This window comes from Zophobas morio, unplaced genomic scaffold (genome assembly GCF_036711695.1).
Source record: "Zophobas morio isolate AGI-343-1 ecotype UQ-CSIRO unplaced genomic scaffold, CSIRO_AGI_Zmor_V1 ptg000002l, whole genome shotgun sequence".
NCBI lineage: Eukaryota > Metazoa > Arthropoda > Insecta > Coleoptera > Tenebrionidae > Zophobas > Zophobas morio.
This window is the reverse complement of record NW_026972107.1, coordinates 17465585-17485363: the sequence shown is the minus strand read 5'-3', so window position 1 is coordinate 17485363 and position 19779 is coordinate 17465585. Positions and strand designations below refer to the sequence as shown.

The following is a 19779-nucleotide window of genomic DNA, read 5'->3' as shown; positions in this document are numbered from 1 at the left end:
ATATTTACGGCATATAATTCCGAGCTTTAGACTGATGACCTTAGTCGGTATCGATATTGCTACTGTTGCAACATCTTCCCACTTTTTTTTGTAGAAATATGGATATATTTTGTATAAATTTATAACATTTGAAAAAAATATTTTTATAAGCGTGTTTTATTGACACACGACGCGAGGATGAGAATGTTGAAAATAACAAACTACGGCGTACGACCCACTAACATATTTTAAAGTCGAGTATGCTCAAATATATGAAAAATCAAGGGTAAGATTTTCTTAAGCGGGATTTTATTCCGAATGTAATAAGACATCTGCAGGCAAATGCAACTCATTTTCTCCTCTAAGGATGGATTTTCCTTTTATGGTCGGGAAATTTAAAGTTTATTAGCTTTTGGGGCGTTTGTTTTAAAAAAGAAGAATAAATTTAGACGATGACAGCTTCACCAACGGCTATGTTATAAAAAGTTATAGGTAATATTAGCGATTTAATAAGAGTAGAAGTGCGAGTGAATAAATCCGGCGTGCTTTTATTTTAATTCTAGAAATAAGTCAAGAGCTCCTCTTCTATCGACATATTTTGCAGAAATTTTTAATTATATTATAATTGTAAATAAAGCACGCTTTTATTAGATAAGCGGAATGTAGAGAATACTCGAATTCCGGAAATGAGTTTTGTTTTACGGTTTTTAGAATGTAAATTAAAATGAATCGATTGATGTTGTGTCGAGAACAGAGGAGATGATAAGATGAAACCGCCATGAAAACAAAATTTAAGGACGAGATTTAGGAAAACCGTAAGCCTCCTAACTACCATGACAGTATTTATGCGTGTCACTTAAGAAAACATGTCTTGACAGACCCTTGGGCGTCAGGCTTGTTTCCGCATTTTCCTTGTTATGATATACGATGAAACATCATTATCTTTTAATCTCTATAATGCCTTTGTGCTTGTACATAATAGCTATTTTTAGGACCTACATCAAATTTTCTTCGTTTTATTTCCCGAATAATGAAAATTATTGCCTCATAATTCCCAAATTGAAAAGATTTATCTTTATTTAATTATCGCGATTAAAGGCTTGACGCTCCATCTTTGAATTTTTTCTCGAAGGCAAGCGGAAGATAAACCAGAATTATTACTATATTTTTTGATGTAGAGCTGTGACACTGCTGGTTTGTTTCAACGGATTTAGCTTACATATATCAAAATAAATATTGTTTTTTTGCAATTACTGCAAACCAGAAGGAAACTCTTTGTTTTATTTTCATGTTAAAAAACCGGGCTTCACACATTGTAATAGTGCAATGTATAACGTACGTTTGGTGCATTAAAACAATGCCTATATCTGTTGCGTGAATCAAGCATATTGTATTATATTTGTTTAGGGTAATTAACAAGCAACAACAAAGAAAATCTCGACGTTACTGTGAGTCGGGTGATGACTGCAGTCTAACACGTTTTAAAAACCAAGTTTAAAGTATAAATAGAACGTAAAATTAGCTACAATCAAACAAGTAGTGTCACGGTGTTCAACCACCGCTATTAAAGTATTGTGCATCCCTAGTATACTGCATTTTATTTTGAAGGTTTTACAGTTTGTTTGAGCGTGTGTTTATCCCCTCCAAATTTTTTATGACATCATCTCAAAATTATGCTAAATGTCGCTTGAAGTTTATATAATAACCTGCTTTTTATTTCCCGATCGTCAGCTAAGTGAAGAATGAGTGCATTGCATAATAAAATGTGTTGTGAAAAAGATACGCCTCGACATGCACGGGGTGGTATTGATCACGTTTCCCGCGGCGAGGAAATACGGTGTAAACTCTTTAGACCAATTTTTAGATCGATTGAATAACCCTATGTCTATGAAAAAGTGCTGCAGATATTTCACACAAACAAAATTTTTTCTTCAATTTGAGTTCGCCTTTTTCAAGCTTACTTTTTCCTGACCTTGCCAGTGCCATTTCGACGCTTGATAGTCGGTTGCAGTTTTTCCTGACGAGTTTTCCCAACAGCGGCAATAGGCACGCAAAGCGATATCGTGTAGGCCGGTGTATTAGTATTCCACTCCAGTTACATATTTTATATCTTTTGCGGTTATTTCACGACAAGGATATTATTCGATTCGAATGATTCTGGACAAGTAGCTCATTTCGGGTGACCACTATGTTATTGCCTTCCTGTTTGCACGGGGCCAGCTTGAATAGCGAGATTTTTTATTCCGATCACGGTCTGTACTCTCGACACTCTTATGCACCATTCAGCACATCCTGCGCGGTCTCTCAAACTTGGAAGGATTTTCCAGAAATTGGTATTAGAATTCTGAAAGAGGAAGAGGACACACGAATTGTCCGGCGTACAGACGTGTTCGTCACATTTGCACTGTTAAACTTTTTCGACCACATGAAGTTTGCGCTGCTCCAGACGTGTTCGGAACACTGATCGTAGCAAACTTGAGGCGACAACTTCCGTGGCTTATGCATTTACATTATATTTGGTCTGCAGCAACGTCTTCCCGCGATGACCTATCATGAGTTGCATAGTTTCAGCCGAACTTCAAAATAATATAACTTGAAAACTGACGGGGGTGGTTTAGTCTTAAGAGAAATATGCCGTGACGTACTGACATAGTTGGAAATTAGTTGAATGATGAGTCCTTTGCTTATAAAATAACTGTATGTAGTTTGTTTTAGCTTCCGAAAAACCACTTTCTAGGACGAAAAAAAATACCAACTTAAAAAAATAGAAACCATTACATATGGCGTCATCTAATCACAGGAGAAAAGAGGAAGGAAGAGTGGGGAAAAACCAACATCTGCATTAACTCTTCTATATTTGTTCTTAAATAATTTTAGACTCTCAAAGGTGCCTAAAAATTTACACTTATCAATTTTTTTTATTAACGGTATAATATTTTTCGTCACACTTTCTGTTTTCAAGGTGGTCTTTTTTACTTCCCGAACCTCATCTTAGAAAGTATTCTAGTAGAGTCCATCCATCTAACGCCTAACTCCATTAAATTTGGGAAAATAGTACTGTTATTGTTAGCATTAGCTACGCTGCATCTATTCAAATTGTTAAACATATTCTTGGTTAAACGTTGATTACGTTATCACAAAATTTTGTTAATCAAAAAATTTGCAAAATCAAATTGTATAAGTTTTGGGCTAAGATGTATTTGTGATATTGTACTTCAGGGGCGAGGGAAGGTCTGTCTAAATAACCGTAGACCAATTTTTGGTTTTGTGAGGACAAAAATCAATACCTTGACGCAGCATCCTACAACCGATTTGACGGATGATTGGAGTATGAAGTCCCATGAATTTCGTCCGATGATAATAATAGACTTTCGTGTTTTTGCTTGTGAACTTAATTTATTTTTTTTTATAAGACGTTAACAGATCTTTGCGTTTTGAGGTTTCCCAGGCGCGTGGATGTGCGTCTTAATAATTTTTTTAGCGTTGTGTATAGGTGATTTTTTCCCAATAATAGCTCAGAAACAATTAATTGACATCCAAAAAAATTAGATATTTATATCCTGGCATTTATTGTGACAACAGATGTAAAATTGAAAATGACTCGAAAATGTACGGCATTCAGGCAAGACGAGTACTATCAGACCAAGTTTAGTAATGATGTCTATTAATAAAATTGCTAACAAAATACACCTTTCGAAATCATAGAATTACAGCATTAAAATTCGTCTGCTATTATTCTCTAATCTTGCCCCACCCCCATGAGCCTAGCGTGACTACCGATCATTTATCCGCCCATCACATGAAAAGTGACCTACACTGTCGGATCTACTTCAGGAATGCAAGCTTTGACGCTCTCTCTTATGATTTCTATTGTTTCCTTCATCGTATGGCCTTTAAAATGCCAAAAAATTTCAAATTTTAGCCAGAAATAAAATTTCCGTTGTTATGAGTTCGGAGGAATATTTCGACTTGTTTTAACCATTCTGAACGCCTTGACGCAGTTACGATATTTATAATCCTCTAATTTGGCGCACGATAACAGCTTTTTGAATTTTGACAACAATTATTGACACATTTAAGTGCAAACTTTTCAACTATTGGGTACTACACCTGCATTGGAAATAACTGAATACGGAATTCAAATTTTTTGAAAATGATTTCCCTTCGTCTTCTCGTAATTTGTAGATCTTTGGAAATTTTGTTTTCATTTGTTTGTGTTAAGTTATTTGTATTAGGAATAGGGATGTCAATGAGAAGGGCCTCGTTGATGTGCTTCTTTTTATAAATGTGATCAAGAAAAGGTGTTCAAGAAAAAGGGGTGGAATGTAAATGTAATTATGTATCGTTTGTTAAAAATTAGATTCAGAGTTGTTGTCTTTAATTATTTGTGAATTATCTTGGCTGCCTTGTTGTCTTGTCTAACTTTATGGTCAGTTTTTGCCAGGATGGTACAGGATGAAATGTTGAATCCGTTCGGACTTTTGTTTATAAAGTCCACAACGAAGTGACTATTAATGATTGAAACAAATTTTTGTGTTGGCAATTCTTAATTATTGACAGCAATGTTAACAGGTTAGTTCATAGACAACTTTGACAGGAGCACCCGTAATGCACCTTTCAAACGTGATGAAAAGATGACTTGGTGTCCTAAATTTCATTTTGACAGTCTGGAATGCCATCATCATGTCAAATATGTTGCCAACCAGACAAAAGTATCACAGTCGTTAATTGCCACTCGATATATTTTCTGCATTTTTTGGTATTTTGATTTTGAATAGCAAACAAAACGCCTTGAGCCTTGTGTTATTAACCACATCAAAAATCAATATGTACTTTCATCTAAGTCTTAAAAGAATTTCCGTGTAGTTGATTGTTTGTTCTAGTCCATTTACAATGTATTCTAGTGTGTTGGATGTGCACTTTTTGGAATTCGATAAATTTAAAGATTCGTTCGTTACCTTCTGTTCTGAAACTTGCCTGTGATAAATTTTTTTCGAGTTTTGGAAACCTCTTCCTGCATTATTTGGTAATGAAAATCTCCCAGTCGATGATTTTAGATGACGTTTCGTGTATTGCACAATTACCAACTGACTGTTAATGTTTGTTTTTTTTTTGTCAGGTGGGCAACCTATTTAAAATTTTATAATTGTCAAAGTAACATTTATCACCATCGTCTCAACCATTCAATACATTTGTTAGGTGTACTTATGTCAAAATTGGCAACTGAACTGACGTATCAGCACGGATGTGAAAACATCAGAATTGCCAACACATAAATTTGTTTCAATGTTCTAAATCAGATTTTGACTACTTAGTTATTCCAAAAGAATGTGTTACCAGTAGAACATAGAATGTATTTACTGCGTTTATCAAATTTTTCCGGTTAATTGTACCATTGAAATTCATATTAATCTTTTTAGATATTTTTTGTTTTTCGACTTCAATTCATTGTTCTGTTATATGTTGTATTAGTAGTCGTTGAACTCATCTTGTAATTGCTATTGTTATTATTATTATTATTATGTGATTATCCAGCATAGGTAAAAACCTACTATGCTCGTCAAATAGAACAGAACACATCAGCTAAAACGATTACATTGATGTAGTATTACCTGTAATCATTTTTTAATCTGGTTTTAAAGACTAGCATATTATTAAAATTTATAATTTCTACCCATACCTTATTTTAATTCTGAAACACATGCTTAGTCAGAAATTGCTGTCACCATTTCGTTTTATATCTTTCACGATAGAGTTCTGTAGAGTGGCCTCAAAGGCGGGATATATCAGCAACAACAAAGATGGTGGACAGATCGAAAAATTTATGTGTAAGGATTTCAAAAGTTCTGCAGACGAAATTGTGCGATATGATGTTAAAATTGGAAGTTTTAGTACGAGGTCATCATAAAAAACTGTAGTCAAAGGTGGCTTTGACACAATTGAATTTGTGTGCCGCTTCTTTTTGCATAAAATTATTAATTATAGTCCATGACTGTTATGGGGAAATTTTGTTTTGCGATTTTGGTAGCACTATGGTGTTTTACAGTCACACTGTCAGATGTCATTTACTTGTTAATCATCGCCTTGTCATCCTATTGGGCGATCATCAATTCCGCTCCAAAGTCATATCTCGGTACCTGGAGTGCCTTCACCCCTCGCCTTAACTCCCGCCCAAGCTGAGAAGCGCACCTATTGTAAACGTTGCGTAAATTTCAGCTGTTTCTTTTTAAATTCCAATTTTAAAATCCATGCAAATAAAAACAAGCGTGAAACTAAATAAGGCAAAAAGTAGACGTGTAATAATTAAAGAAGTTAGACAACGGCGATATTTTACATAGCAAAAATTTTTGCAATATTTATTATGAAAACCGTATTTCTAGTTACGTTTTTATAAAATGTGGTCTATAATGAATACAACACTATTAAGTATGTTATTAGAACAAATTTATAACTCCATGAATGGTAATATTGTTTATATGTATAAACAATTATTACAATAATTTTTAAGGTACTTTGTTGCCCAATCCAGAGTGTATCGAATGTGTCTCCCCATTAAATAAACGTACTACTGAGAGTAAGGTAGATATTTTCCGGACCGGAGTTAATGCAATATCCAAAGAGCGAGATAACCACGGACCGGAATCGGATTAGTGAACGCCCAACCTGTACCGGAGTTGAGGTTCTCCAATCATCAAAGCATCAAATGCGAAAGGGAAGTGGACGTATTCCGGTCAAGCGTAAGTACTAAGAGTGAATATGTAGTGAAATTTCCAAATGAACATCGAGCACCAGTTTTTACACTCACATAACAAGAATAGTGGATCGATTCAACAGGAAATGTTTCTCTTGAAATAAAGTCACCAAGAAGGCTTCCAGATAGTGTAGACGTCGTTGAAGATTTGGGAGAAAAGATACCACAAAGACCCAAAAAATCTTTGAGTCAACTCTCCTTACAATTTGGTATCCCGTACACCACCTGTCACAAAATTTTAAAAAGAAATTTATTTATGCATCCCTATAAAGTATAGTCAGTCCATGATCTTTCAAAAAATTATAATTAAAAGTCAGTGGCGGCTCGTGACCTTTTGAAATGAGGGGACACAATTTGATTAATGAGTTAAATATGAAGATATAAAACAGACTGTTATTACCAATTAATAGACGAAATTGTGTGACGGAAATAAATACAAAAATACATGCAAATAAGTAAAAATGTACTTGTCCACATACCTTTGGTTTTAAATCATTACTGAGGAGACACACAAAACAAAACAATTTTTTTTTTCACAACCGCACATCCAGGAATATTTATCATACGTGTTACGTCTATTAAAATATCTACGAAAGTCTCTCGTTTTACCATGAACACTTTTTGTTATTAATAAATCGGTGGTGGCTCTCCCAAAATTTTTCACTAAAATTTTACCGTCTTGACACAGAGGACGATTATTTATTAAATATTCAACCGAATTCAGTATTTTGATTTAAAATCAAAGAATTTCAATCGCGCAGAATGGATATTAAAACTTGCAGTTGAGTTGCTGCTGATGGGCACTGTCGGAACAGGACCCGATTCCAGCGCAATACCGCGACTAGACGCACTGTTCCAATGGCATAAACAAAACGTCTAAATCAGCCATGATTTGGTCTTCGTCTCCGCTTTTATCAGCACTTCATCAGCAATAACATACGATACATTCAAGATACAAAATCTTTGATGTAAGTGGATGCAAGTTTTGATACATTTTATAGAAGTGGAGCGAGATAAAAAAATTAGTTTTGATAAATATGGCACACATTTCCGGATAATTTTTTAAATACTGAAAATTACTATTTTGCTATGTCCAGTGTATTTCTAGATGTTGTAATTTTGGGGAGGCACGCACGTACCCTTGTGCCCCTTGGCACCAGCCGCACTTGTTAAAAGTACTGAAAACATTTTTACTTCTGAATCAACAAAAAAAGAAGAGGAGCTTTATGCTCACAACACAACGGGAAACATCATCTTTTGTAACTAAACGAAATGAGTAGTCAAAGAATGTTTCATTTATTTTTTTGAAGATAACCTCCAATACAATGATAGAACGATTACAATTAATAAATAGTTTCATTTACTTCGAATTATAATAATAGATAGAACAACACGAAAAATGTTTTTTCAGTCAAGTTGACTATAGTCTTCTATGATGTTCTTGTAGATACTCGTAAGCGTAATTTTCTGAATTCCCAACAGTATTAAAATAGCGACGTTATACTTTTGCAGTTTGTTACTGGACCCTTATTAGAGTAGGAAATCATATGACATTGGCGTATTCGACAACAAGGCAAACGTAGGACACGAAAAGGGTTTTAATGGATCCTTTGGTTTTACGAATGTCTTTGGAAGTAAGTAGACAAAAATTCGTTGTCAAAGATAACACCCAAGTCATGATTTAGTAGACAATTTGCAGTATATGATTATCACTTACGATTATTTGAAGGCGTTAACCAAGTGCGAGTCCAATTATTATTGAAAGATCATTTTTAATAATTTGTGAAGATGATAATGGGTTACCATATTTACCATCATCTACTTAAAGAGGATAAAAGGAATTTATAAAGAATAACAGATCGACCATATAAACGAGAAATAATACTGGAGCTACAAGTAGTCCTTGTGGAACACTAGACACCACCTCTTACAATAAAGTAATCGCTTAGGAAAACCTTAAGCCACCCTACCAAGAGATCTCGAACTTCAGCCTTTTCTAACTTAAACAGTCAAGCGATGATGTGAAACAAAAGATTTTTCGAAATTCAAATCTGTTGCTTAGTTCCTGTCTAATCATAATGTCTAGTCGTTTAGTTTCTTCCCCCGACATTAGGCACAAATAGACGTAAAGTTAACAGGTCTATAATTTTCTGCTTTCGTTTTGTCGCCTTTTTCCGTCGTAGTTAAGTCTTTGTAGAAATACAAGGTCATGATATACGAGGCGGATTCAAAAAAGAGTGGGACTGCTACGAATACAAGCTGATGAATGAATTGTGTGAAAGTAGTGCAGTATGCTCCTTCCAAAGTATGAAATCTTCTGTCGGTGTTGCTACCACTTGATAATTAAAAAGAGGAAGAAGCTGTTTTTCCAGAGTGGATTTAAAAGTTACAAGATTTTTATATTTTTGAATAATTGCCACAAGAATGCCGTGTTTTCATAACCCCTTTTAACTTCTTACATTAAGGTAAACATGAAGCACATGACAGATTTTTTTCTTATTATTACAAATATTTAGTACCTATTTTCTTAGTAAAATACAAAATTTGTAGATATATTGTTGCCTTTTCAATACAGAGAACAGTAGGAACCCGAACAGTAGATAATAAAGTTTAGCTGACTACCTCAACTAAACAATTAACCCTACACATATGAAATTTTGCTCATGTATAGAATACCACTTGCCTAATAATCTCAGGTTGTCACACCCTCGAAGTTTAGTGTGCAGGGCCGCAGTAACATTAGTGTCAGTCTTAATTGAATTTTCCTCGTAATAGCGACATCTGATAGGATTAATAACTTGATAGGGTGTGAGTTAGCAACATATTAAGGATGTAATTATATGAAAAGAAAATAATGTGACAAAAATACAAAAATATTGAAGAAAATAATTAAACACTTATACTAGATAGTTAGATAGACTGGAGAAAACTGAATATGGTGTTTTGGATCACGTTGAGACCAGTAATGCAATAATAATAATTATAATATTTGCAAAATTTGAAAATAAAATACCGGTAACTTTAGCAATTGCCAAAATATAAGGGTCATCTCTCAGTTTTTCTCATTATGTTCGTACACCTGCACAGTAAAGGCTGGTTTATTATGACTTTGTTATTTAAATTTTAGTCATAAATATCAGCAGCATAATTAACTCCTAATTATTTAAAACTTTATAATTGTTGAATACTTGCAAATTAGGCTACATTCATTAATTATAAAATTAGTTTAGAATAAATTTTGTTTGTGTAAAATTTCCACAAAATCTAATTACTTCGAGCGGGAACTCGATTCATTGAGTGATGTCACTAAAAAATCTGCCGTCGAATTTCCTTAGCCAATCTTTACTTCTACAAAAAAGTTGTACATAGCGGAGAATTTATGTCAATAGTTTGGCTCAAATTTAGCCAGTCTGAAAGTATTTTCATCCGTCCTTAAATTTAAGTATTCTTTCCAAGTATCCCATTAATTTAAACGAACCAACTACTTGTAAGTAGAATTGTCCATTCGGTGAACAAATTAATCCAGATCGTGAATCGTGGATAATAAATCTAGAAATTGGTAATCACAGATTAGTGATCGTTATTCAGATGAGTGGGATCTGCTCTTCTTACTATCGGTATCAACTAAAGGACTTTTGCAAGTTTCAGTTTCAGATGGATCACTGACAGTTAAATTACTCAACTTGCAGACGTCAATAATAAACTCTAGATACTGTAGCTTTGAAACTGTGTACATGCACCAGTAATCCCCTCGCAATAATGCAGTGATAATTTCAACGTTAAGTTGCGGAAATAAGGCTCTTGATACAAAGAGTCCTTTAACCACTTTCAAATACGGGGAGCAGATAAACTCAATTCCCAGACTTTACTGTGTATGCATAACCGATATTTGGGTTCATATTTCGTGATGCATGTCGAGTATGTAAATGGTTACTTGTTCCCTTTTCAAACTAGGGCTGCCGTACAGCTTAATGCTTATTATCAACTTATAAGCTGGTCCGTTACACTGCAATATTCTGCAGTATGAGTCATCCATGGTAATTTTAAACGTTAAAAAATCCCCAAACTATTATTGTACACATATAGTACAAAAAGTGTAGTTGTTAAAATGATAGGTATAGTTAAAAAAGGACAGAATTATCTAAAGACATTTAAACTTGATCTTTTTAATGCACCACACGCCATCTCATGAGACAAAAGCAAAACACTACAAAATTATTTTAACGGTTAAAAAATATCGCAAACCACAATAACCACGTTTTTTATTATGCGAAAATGTTGACCTACTTTTTGTTGTGTGAGCTAATAGGCAGCACGCCGGGTTAATTGAAATCTATAAATTCCATGAATATTTTTTGTCCTGCAATGTGTGTTTTATTTACATTTTGCTTCAGGGAAAAAATTACCATATTAATTAATCGTTGAAATAAGCACACATATTGTGATTACTAAAATATTTAATCTGGTAAATTAAATAGTATTCTAAGTTAGACGTTAAACCGTTTTTTTTTAAATGAGGGTTTTAAATAGATTCCTAGTTCTTGATAAACATAAAAATCCTAAGGTTTAATATTTTTAAATTACTGTTTATTTGCTTGCATGAAATACGTTGTTAGCTGTCATTTCATTAATAACCGTGGCAGCAAAAGCTTGTACCCAACAGCTAAAATAAATTCCTCTATGCACTCAAAGAACCCTCACCTGCTGGATAAAATTCACATCCTAACGACAACATTGTAGTTTTTTAGTTTTATGGAATTTTGCACCAAATTTGTTGGCCTATGTGAACATTTTATTACTATGTATCAGCAGTTTGTCAACGCTTACCGCTAAATCGAACTTTTAGCACAGGCATGCCATCGACGCAAAATTTTTATAAAGTAACATATTCCTGTACTCGTGGTTTATGAATATGCCTTGATTTTTATCCTAGGCATCCAGGTTTCCTAAAAAACTGAATTTGTATGATTACACTTGACTACACTGCTTATGATAAGTCACCACATTACATTTTTATTTTGTCACCTCATTCAAAATTCTCGCAACTCCAACTAAAATTTGCCAAAACGAGTTTGTTCACACCGGATGTGGTATGGATTTATACAAACACGCGCGCTGTTTATTTTATAGATTAAAGTAATTGCTCGTATGCATTGTTATACGTAATGGATTATTTTAATTATAATATAAATGCGAAAACAAGAATTTATATATTTAAACTAATTTTCAAATATAAAATAATAAATATTGCCCGCTAATGCCGTTGCAGCTAGCAGACCATGTGTGATACTGATAAATAAATTAGGGTTTTACTGTTCACCTGCTTGAATTGTTAATATTTATTCGGCTACTTTTGTTAAAGTAACGATGACGTTTTAAATGAACGTATATTTTATAATTTTTTTCAACCATGGCCATAATTAATTATTAAATATATGTGGATATTTGAATTATCGCGTCATGTTTGAAGAAAAGATAAAAGTATAAATCATGTTTTCGTATTAAATGTAGCGTAGAATTCTACTTTTTTGTAAGATACGTGTTCGATATACCGAATGGAGGATAAAAGGTTAAAGTTAATACATGTACTTACTACAAATTTAAATATTTAATATACGTCCTTTGTGGTCACTGAAATAATACGGATGAAATTATTTTTTAAGTTATATTTAAAAACCTCATCGATGTAGAAATACGAACAAATTTTCGCTGCAAATCAGTGTGCAGCAACGCTAATTCGAACACAATCGATAAAATAAAGACGGATGAACAATGAAAGTACGATTCTTTCTGTATCAACCATCGCTCTTAATACGAAAGTAAGAATCTCCGTCAGTCTGGAGATTTACCTACAACGTAAGTGAAGGCGAAGCTAAGTTTTCCAAGGTGTGATCGCTTCGGTTTGAATTATTAAAAAATTAAAATTATTTAACACCACATGAAACAACTTTCTGATATCTCAAACAAAATAAAAATAGCCAAGTCAATGGTCGTAATTCTACGTCTATAAATAGAGGTTCCCAATATCGCGGTGAATAACGCTTGGTTGAATTTTTTACTTGTGGTTTTTTCCTAAAAAAAACAAGCCTATCGAATCTGAAATAAGAAGATTATCGTCTTCAGACTTACAATCATTTTAGAACTGTTTTGATTTTGCACGAAATTTGGAAATTAGTTTTTGCTAAACATGGCCCATTAAATTTTTTTAAATGCATTACCGAAATGAAACACATCGTTTGATTTGCGCAGGCGTTGTATCGATTGATTCAAATATTTATATATTCGTTGCTTTTTTTTTTAATTTGTAACTATTTAATCACAAAAATATAAGTTTATAGGAAACTTGTGAATTGCTTTATCTATTTTTTGTAAATACAATTTATACCTAGGAATGGTTTATCAAACTTCTGTCGAAAATTTCTTGACATAAAGTTCGATATGTGAAAGTTTTACTGTAATTTATTAAATTATCATTGCTAACGCTTAAAGTACCCTATTACATACCTACCCTTAAGAGTTATTTTCTAAAACCCTTATCACCTTTCTTGATAATTCGTAGGCAATAAATTCAACTTTGCTAGCGTTTAGAAATCGATTTCGTGAACTAGTTATGCCTAAGTATGACCTAAACTTGTTTGCGAGTCAAGCCTTTATGGATAATAGCGTGGCATGAAAGCACAAAATGTGGCATTAAATCAATTTTAATAATCGGACGGTTGATTAGTGTCAAGCAAGTTAATTGCTATTCTTTGATTAATAGTCATGTACCCTTATTCCATTTTAACATGGAATATTGATTTTTTTTCAGGCGCCCTCTTTTGGAGGGTAGTGTTTTTAGACTTACCCCCATTATAGCAACTCTCTTCACCCGAATAGCATCGCTACAGATCTCTTCTTGTGTATTGTAGATCTCTTTCTGTTTGCAGACTCTCACCGTGCTGAATCCTTTTCACACTCCTGAAGTGGCAGCTTTACAGGACACCGATTTGGCCGGTCCTCTAGTGTTCTGTTTGGCCTTCGGTGGATTTCTGCTTTTGGTAAGTACTTACGCAACTTCACTTTTTTATTGCGCCTATTTGTTGCTGGATACTGAGGCAATAATCCGGATTCTCTTGAATAATTTATCGGCATCAATGTCAAGACCTGCCATTCGATCGCCGATCGGTGATATTTTTAATCTTGGGCGAGTCCAACATGTTTGAAAATGGGTGTCCCTTTTCAGATAATGCACTCTATTATCCGTTCTAAATTGCAAGAAGCACCAAGGTAATGTAATCAATTAACAGAAAAATTCTGAGACGCAGTCTTTAAACGGGGGTTAATTTTAAAAGATATTAAAGTGAAGATATTTTTTAGATGCGGGAATTGCTGAAATTCCTCTTTTATGAAATGTTCCTCAGGAAATAAATCATTTTTATTTCAGCCCCATCATCTGGGTGGGAGAATAATGTTAAATGATGTAGTGTGAACACACAGGATTGCAGAAGAATAAGATAATGCATTCTTTCTCATCTTAATATTGCTTTAATAATGCTTCATATTTTATTTTCATGATTTTTGTTGAGATGTACATGTGTTGTCATGCAGATTATCTTTTGTTTCTCTTTGAAATTGAAAGCAAAATTTTATTTTTAATTCCTGTTTAAATATAACGCTCACTTCGCCTTTTTACAAATGAAGGTAATCTGCGTGTGTTTGCTTTGTACAATTAAAAACGCGCCTGGAACTGACCAACTTGAATTTTATTTTCTTTCTCGAAAAATTTCATAATATTACAGAAGCATCATTTTCACCACAGTCACCACACAATTATTCATTTTTGTTTTGTTCAAGAAAAAGCAAACTTTTTCGAGACTAAAATGCATACCATATTATGGTTTATATCGCTAGGGAAGTGGAAGTAGTGTAAATTTCGACATTTTTTTATCATTTTTCTAGTCGTGCGAAAAAACCTACATCGACGTTGTAGAAAATTTAATTTCTAATTAAAATATTTGTTTTTATAATTATTACAAGCCTTGAAATGTATTAAACTGAGAGTTCATTCACTCAGCTTCCTCTTGTTTTAAATATATTTGCATTTTCAGTCTTATACGTAAGACTAGCACGCTTTTGAGACTAGGTGATGTAGTACTGTAGACGAGTAATTTTCTATATTTTAAGATGTTGAACTAGATTTAAAATTTCTATTAACTCTAATTACATTATGAAATTTTTCTGGGTGAAACGTAAAAATCTAGATTGTGCACCTTATAAAGTTGTCGTAATAGTTAAGTTTTCGATAACTTTAAGTGGTGGCGCGCTTCAGTCTGTCAGTTCACTTTTTCTTACAAGGGATTTCACAGTTCCTTCAATGCGGGATAAACTTACGCGAGATGTCTCAAATATAGCTTTCTTTTATATGTAGTTTGTTAAAAAGTTCGTTTTTTCCATAAATAATGTTGTGTTTATTATCGCTGTTAAAAACTTATGAGCAACTACTCTGTAGGTACTTATGATGATTATGTGACAAATGTGATAGCTTGGCAGAGTTTTATATTGTACACATTAAAATTTTACCGAGTTTTGTGTATGGATCTAACTTTTCAAAGCAAATAACAAAGTAAATAAAACGTTTTGCAACTGATCAGAGTAACAGGAGAGTCCGCGAAATAAAATTTCGAATCCAGCTGTTGTTAAATACAGAGTTTTTTCTCTATAAGTTCAAATGTCTAGTTAATTTCGCAAAAGTAGTATGCTGTTTCAGAGGCGTTCTCTGTACATCGTAATTAAGTCTCGAATTCGGAAATAGCAGTATGAAGAATATTTTTTACTTTTATCAATATGTGTAATGCGGAGAAACGGACACACGACCAAAACGGAAATTTTCAATTTTCGTTTAGCGTCACTCTTGAAACATGAAGAAATTTAATGGATATTAAATACTTATTCGTTACAATTAGTCAAAATAAACAAAGAACAAATAAATTTAGACTATTGAGAAAAATATCACGAGAAATAAAAATAATTAGATAATTTTGGATACCTTTTATTGTAAATCCCCAAAACCTAATTTTTAACATTGTTTTGTTTGCTCATGCCAAGGGACCATTTATTAAAATATTTATTTTATTAGCTGGAATAATCTAGAATACTCCCCTCTTGAACACTCAAAATTGTTTAGAGCACTCATTCGTTCATAAATTACTAATTAATTGAGTTTACGCATGATTTCTATGCAAATACAATACACGCATAAACATATACTCGTATCTATATATATTTTGCCGAAATTAGTATTATTCATACCCTAGGCATATTAAGTATTTCATATTCACTGAATATTGGACTACATAATTTCAGTTTAATGCAAATGTTTTATGGTCACTATTACATAGAAAGCAGAGTGCGAACATTATTGTTTGTAACTTTCCTTAAACAGTACATTTTTGCTGATAAACCCTAACAATCGAAATTGGGTCTGAAGTAACAACAGCAACACTCCGTCTTTAATTTGATTTTTCCAATAATCGACTATCACGGACGATTGCTCTGATTAATTTTATTATAATGGACAGTCGTTGATTCCATACCACTCTTGGTCACTGATATAAAATCTGTTTTTCACTCTAAGAAAGTGCTTAGTATGATTTCAGATATAGTCATTTATAATAATATAAAATTATTACGCTATTTACGACGCTATCTACACCAGAAATTTGGAATCCTTACTGAGTAGATGAACATATAAAAATAACATGGCTGTTATTTTGAAAACGAAATACGAGCGTAGCAATTTAATATAGCTAATAATAAATATGTAACACAAGGCAGGGATTTCATTTGCCAAGATATCACGTTGTCTTATTTTTTTGTATAATCCTAACAGTGTGATTTTGTCTAACGTTTCCAAATATATTGAAAATAAAATGTGTTCATTATTACGTAAATACTATTGACTATGTTGCACGTATTTACTTAGTAGAATACTTAGAGACTCTACGAAAATAAGTGATTTCACCTAGTTAGCAGAAGTCTTATAAAATTAATTAATATTTAGCACCGAAAATATATATTCCTATGTTCTTTTTTATTTAACAAAGCTAGTACAACGATCTGATGAAGTTTCAGCATTTGTAAGGTGACAAGTCGAAGCTCCTGAAATATGCTAAACGGTGGTGCGTATTGAATATCTAATATTTAAATTTTCATATTGTATTCGGTTTCACTGCTGTTCGCGCTGTCGGCAGTCAGTATACGTAATATTAACGAATAGCAAGAATGCATTCCAACAAACGAATGAATGAACAATTTTCTTACGAGCTGCTCCTGTAGCTGCAGGCTCCTATTTAATTTAAACATATCGCCAACAGCATGTTTGACAATATTGAATCTACGATCGTGAGATACGATTGATTAAATGCTAGATTACCAGCCCTCGCTTCTACTTGAGATCTTAAACTTATTTGCGTGGAATGAAGTAAGAAATGATGTTTTGCAATATTGTGTTCGACTGTCTCAGAAGTAAACATCAAATGCCAAAAATGTTTAGTCTTAACCTGGGAAATAACTAGAATCAGATATTCCGATATTCATAAAACTTTTACGTAAACAATATTTTATTAATACACACTCGAGCGAAAGTTAGTTATCTGACAAGTAAATGAATATCGTTTTCACATTTATAAAAGTTTCCTTTACGTTATTGAAATAGACTGCTATTTGACCAACTACTAATGTTGCTAATGGTATTTTTTGCCTCTTTTCTTCTATCTCTGTTTAATCATAATTCATAACATTAAAAGGCAAAGTTTCACTGGTGCCGAAGTCCGAACTGGTATTAATAGACCTCAAAAATGTTTATATTTACGTTATAATTTTTCTTCTGCTTTATGATTTATTTTGTGAAGTTTAGGTAAATATTTAACATAAGTATTTCATTACGAATATTAACATAGGCATTTGCTTTATTTGCACCTTTTACTGCTCAGTTAAACTCGTACTCGCAAGCGTTTGCTTATAAAGAAATCCTCATTTTTATGAATATCATCCATTCGCGCATGACGCTATTTTTATATTCCCGAGAATATTTTCGTGGAGAGCTACACATCGTGCTTGATACTGGGGCGAAACTTTTCTAACCATGGATTTTAAAGTTTAATTAGACAGAAATCAGGACATATGCGAGTTTTTAACTAGGAAGTATATCATCTTCCAAGTATTACCACCAGATGGACTCGTAGTGCAAAAGGACTGTCACTTCGGTTGATTGTTTATTGTCTCGTTTTATTATATTGCATGGTTATTGGGCAAAAAATACTAGAACAGGGAATTTGTGACGAATTTGTTGCAAACAAATTTTTCTAAAATCGGCGGGAAAGTCAGTCAACAAAAGAAGTTTCACTGCTTAAGCCTTGATGTGCTCAATTGTCACAGATAGCTCACTATAATTTTCTTGCGATTATTAATTTCCTTGCCGAAATTTTAAATTTGTAAACTACATATTTCTATGCTCGTTCTCGAATAAAGGTGGTGCGATTTGAAGAAGTTGTTAGAAGCACGAATTGGATTCAAACTGATGTTTGATTATAGGTGGAGGCAGTGTTACCATTCGTCTTTATATCTTGGGTAGAACGAACATTTACACTGAGAATCTTGTTGTTTTCAGCTGAAGTGAAAATCTATAAATTCCTTACTAATGGCGACAAAACTTGTAGCACAAGTTAGATGTGCTAACTAAAACAACTAATGTTTAACAATGTGTTTCACCTAATCACAATCAATTAAAGAAATAAATCAGGAAAATTTTTACCATTTGTACTTTTAACTGTTCATTTTAAAAAATATCGGTTTCACGATAGAGTAATATGAGCTATTCAAAAAGCTACGTAATTAAATTTGCGACTAAAATTGTGTCAACAAAGCCAGTTTTCAAAAATTAAAAGTTGATAAGTTTTTTAAATATTTTTTTAACGTTTTTATTCAACATTGTTTGCTGTGAAGAAAATTTTTTTAAGTAATCTGATCAGTGGAGGTGAACCACCTCCTATGTTATTCTCTTACTATAATTAATTCCTGTATAAATTCTGCACATTCTTTCACACGAACAGGAATGTTACTCATTAACCATTATTTGATCTTGTGCTTAATTCATACTCTGTCCCCAGTGTTAAGTTTACCTTACTTATTGTACTGTTTCAGAGAGCATTTTTATTTCTACAACTTTTTTCTGGTCTCTGAAACACTACAAATACTTGCGACATCAACTTTGTACTCATAGGTCACGTTTCATGAAGTTCTTTATTTTTATTATAAATGTTTTACAAATTATTTTGTACAAACAAGTACAATTAATAAGGTCATTTCGACGAATGTTCAGTATCGTGTTTTCTTAAAAATATGCAGATTTAGGGTTTCCGTTTGTATGTCTGTGGTTTGGTGTAAATTTTATGGTATTGATAACTTTTGAAACTAATGAATTGATTATCCGCAAGTTTTACTGGGGTATTAACGTTATCATTTTGGCTGCTTGGACCCTAGCCGAAGTTAATTTGTTCACCTTTTTCAAAATTATTTCTAACAAGCGTCTCTTGGAATGTGCATGTCATTTGCCAAAATCAGTCGTATATTAGGAAGTACTAGACCCGCCTACCCGTCCTCTATTTTCTTAGAGGGTATATCATTGGCCAAAATCAGTCTTATTTTTACAAATACTAACCCCGCCCACCCGCCCTTTATTTTCTTAGAAGGTATATCATTTGCCAAAATCAGTCTTATCTTAGCAAATACAAGACCCCCCCCCCCCCTTTATTTTCTTAGAAGTTGTATCATTTGGCAAAATCAGTCTTATCTTAGCAAATACAAGCCCCTCATTTATTTTCTTAGAGGGTATATGATTTGCCTAAATCAGTCTTATCTTTACAAATAGAAGTCCCGCCCACGCGTCTTTTATTTCCTTAGAGGGTATGTTATTGACCAAAATCAGTCTTATATTTTACAAATACTAGCTTCTCTGTTGTCTGCAGTTTAATAATACCGGTCGAAACTTGGGTAGAACACATACAGTGATT

General features: G+C 33.1%; 1 protein-coding gene across 1 annotated transcript in view; it reads left to right on the top strand.

The window, feature by feature from the left end:
- The window catches only part of LOC135121146 (protein YIPF5), a 281890-nt gene that overhangs the window by 250588 nt on the left and 11523 nt on the right, over positions 1–19779 (top strand). Inside the window, exon 5 of the mRNA XM_064045487.1 lies at positions 13657–13767. Coding sequence (XP_063901557.1) covers positions 13657–13767 — 111 coding nt within the window. The remainder of the gene's footprint in view (positions 1–13656; positions 13768–19779) is intronic.